The 1,095-nt window shown below is 34.2% G+C and overlaps 1 protein-coding gene across 1 annotated transcript in view; it reads right to left on the bottom strand.

Moving 5' to 3' along the window:
- Nucleotides 1–601: 601 nt before the first annotated feature.
- LOC118449161 (uncharacterized) overlaps nt 602–1,095 on the bottom strand; it is a 1,929-nt gene continuing 1,435 nt past the window's right edge. The window contains exon 2 of the mRNA XM_035883447.2: nt 602–1,095. This exon is cut by the window's right edge and continues 539 nt beyond it. Within this exon, the coding sequence (XP_035739340.1) occupies nt 939–1,095 (157 nt within the window). The 3' untranslated portion in view covers nt 602–938.

Genomic DNA, 1,095 nt, shown 5'->3' with positions numbered 1-1,095 from the left:
GATCTATCCGCGTGTACGATACGCATTTTTTAACCGGCCCTCCTCCGCGTGATGAATGGCGGTTAACCGCGGTCGGGATGTTCTTGTCCCGCTTTGCGAGGATAACCAAGCTCGACCGAGTGAGATAGAGATAGAGATAGATAGATAGATAGATAGATAGATAGTGTGAGTGAGAGAGAGAGAGAGAGAGAGAGAGAGAGAGAGAGGAAGAGAGAGATCGTGGATCACCTTTCAGACGAACTATGATTTAAAGTTTACGAACGCACGTGCCCCTACCATACTCGCTACCGAGTCTATCTTAAAGAAATAAACTTAAGATGATTAGGAAGTGGCGGAGTGTGGGGTGGGGGGTTGGGCGCGGTGGCAGCGGAGGAGAGGAGGGGGAAGGAGGGAGGAAAAATACAAGAAGAAAATAAAGATGATGATGATGATGATGATGAAAAAAAAAGGAATGATCAATGAAATAACGTAACGATAATGTATAATAATAATATATTATTATTATAATATTTTATTATTATATTTTATTAAATAAATGATTGTATTACGTTAAAAAATAATCGATATGATAATTGGAAATAATCTGAATAAATTAAATCTCTTTGTTTCAATGATATGTTTATTTGCAATAATCGATATAATCGAAATTGTATAAGTAACATTTACGATAAGATAGATCTTAGTTGTACGATATAATATATACAGTAGCATATACGAATAACATATGATCGTGTTATTTAAATCAATGAATGTTTCTTTCTTTTCTTTTCTTTTTTTTTTTCCTTATTTTATCTCTTTTGATAAGGATAAGAAAAAGAGGAGAGAGAGAGATTTCGTTGCAATAATAATATCATCTAATGTCAATCATTGTTCATATTTGACATTTAAAATGACAGATAAACCAAGAAAGAAGAAAGGAATACTTAAAAAATTTCAATTTAAGACTTTTTCTTAAGGTCGTTCACCTCATTCTTCAATTCCTCGACCTTACTTGACAATTCCTCTACTTTCTTTTCCAAACTCGGTAATATCGGACCAAATGATTCGAATGATTTTCTATCGACGCATTTCTTTAAGATCGCGTCGTCGGTTTTG

The sequence above is a fragment of the Vespa mandarinia genome, chromosome 2, assembly GCF_050613455.1.
Source record: "Vespa mandarinia isolate Hongniang chromosome 2, ASM5061345v1, whole genome shotgun sequence".
NCBI classification, from domain to species: Eukaryota; Metazoa; Arthropoda; class Insecta; order Hymenoptera; family Vespidae; genus Vespa; species Vespa mandarinia.
Note: the sequence above shows the minus strand (reverse complement) of the source record. Positions and strands in the feature narration are given on the sequence as shown.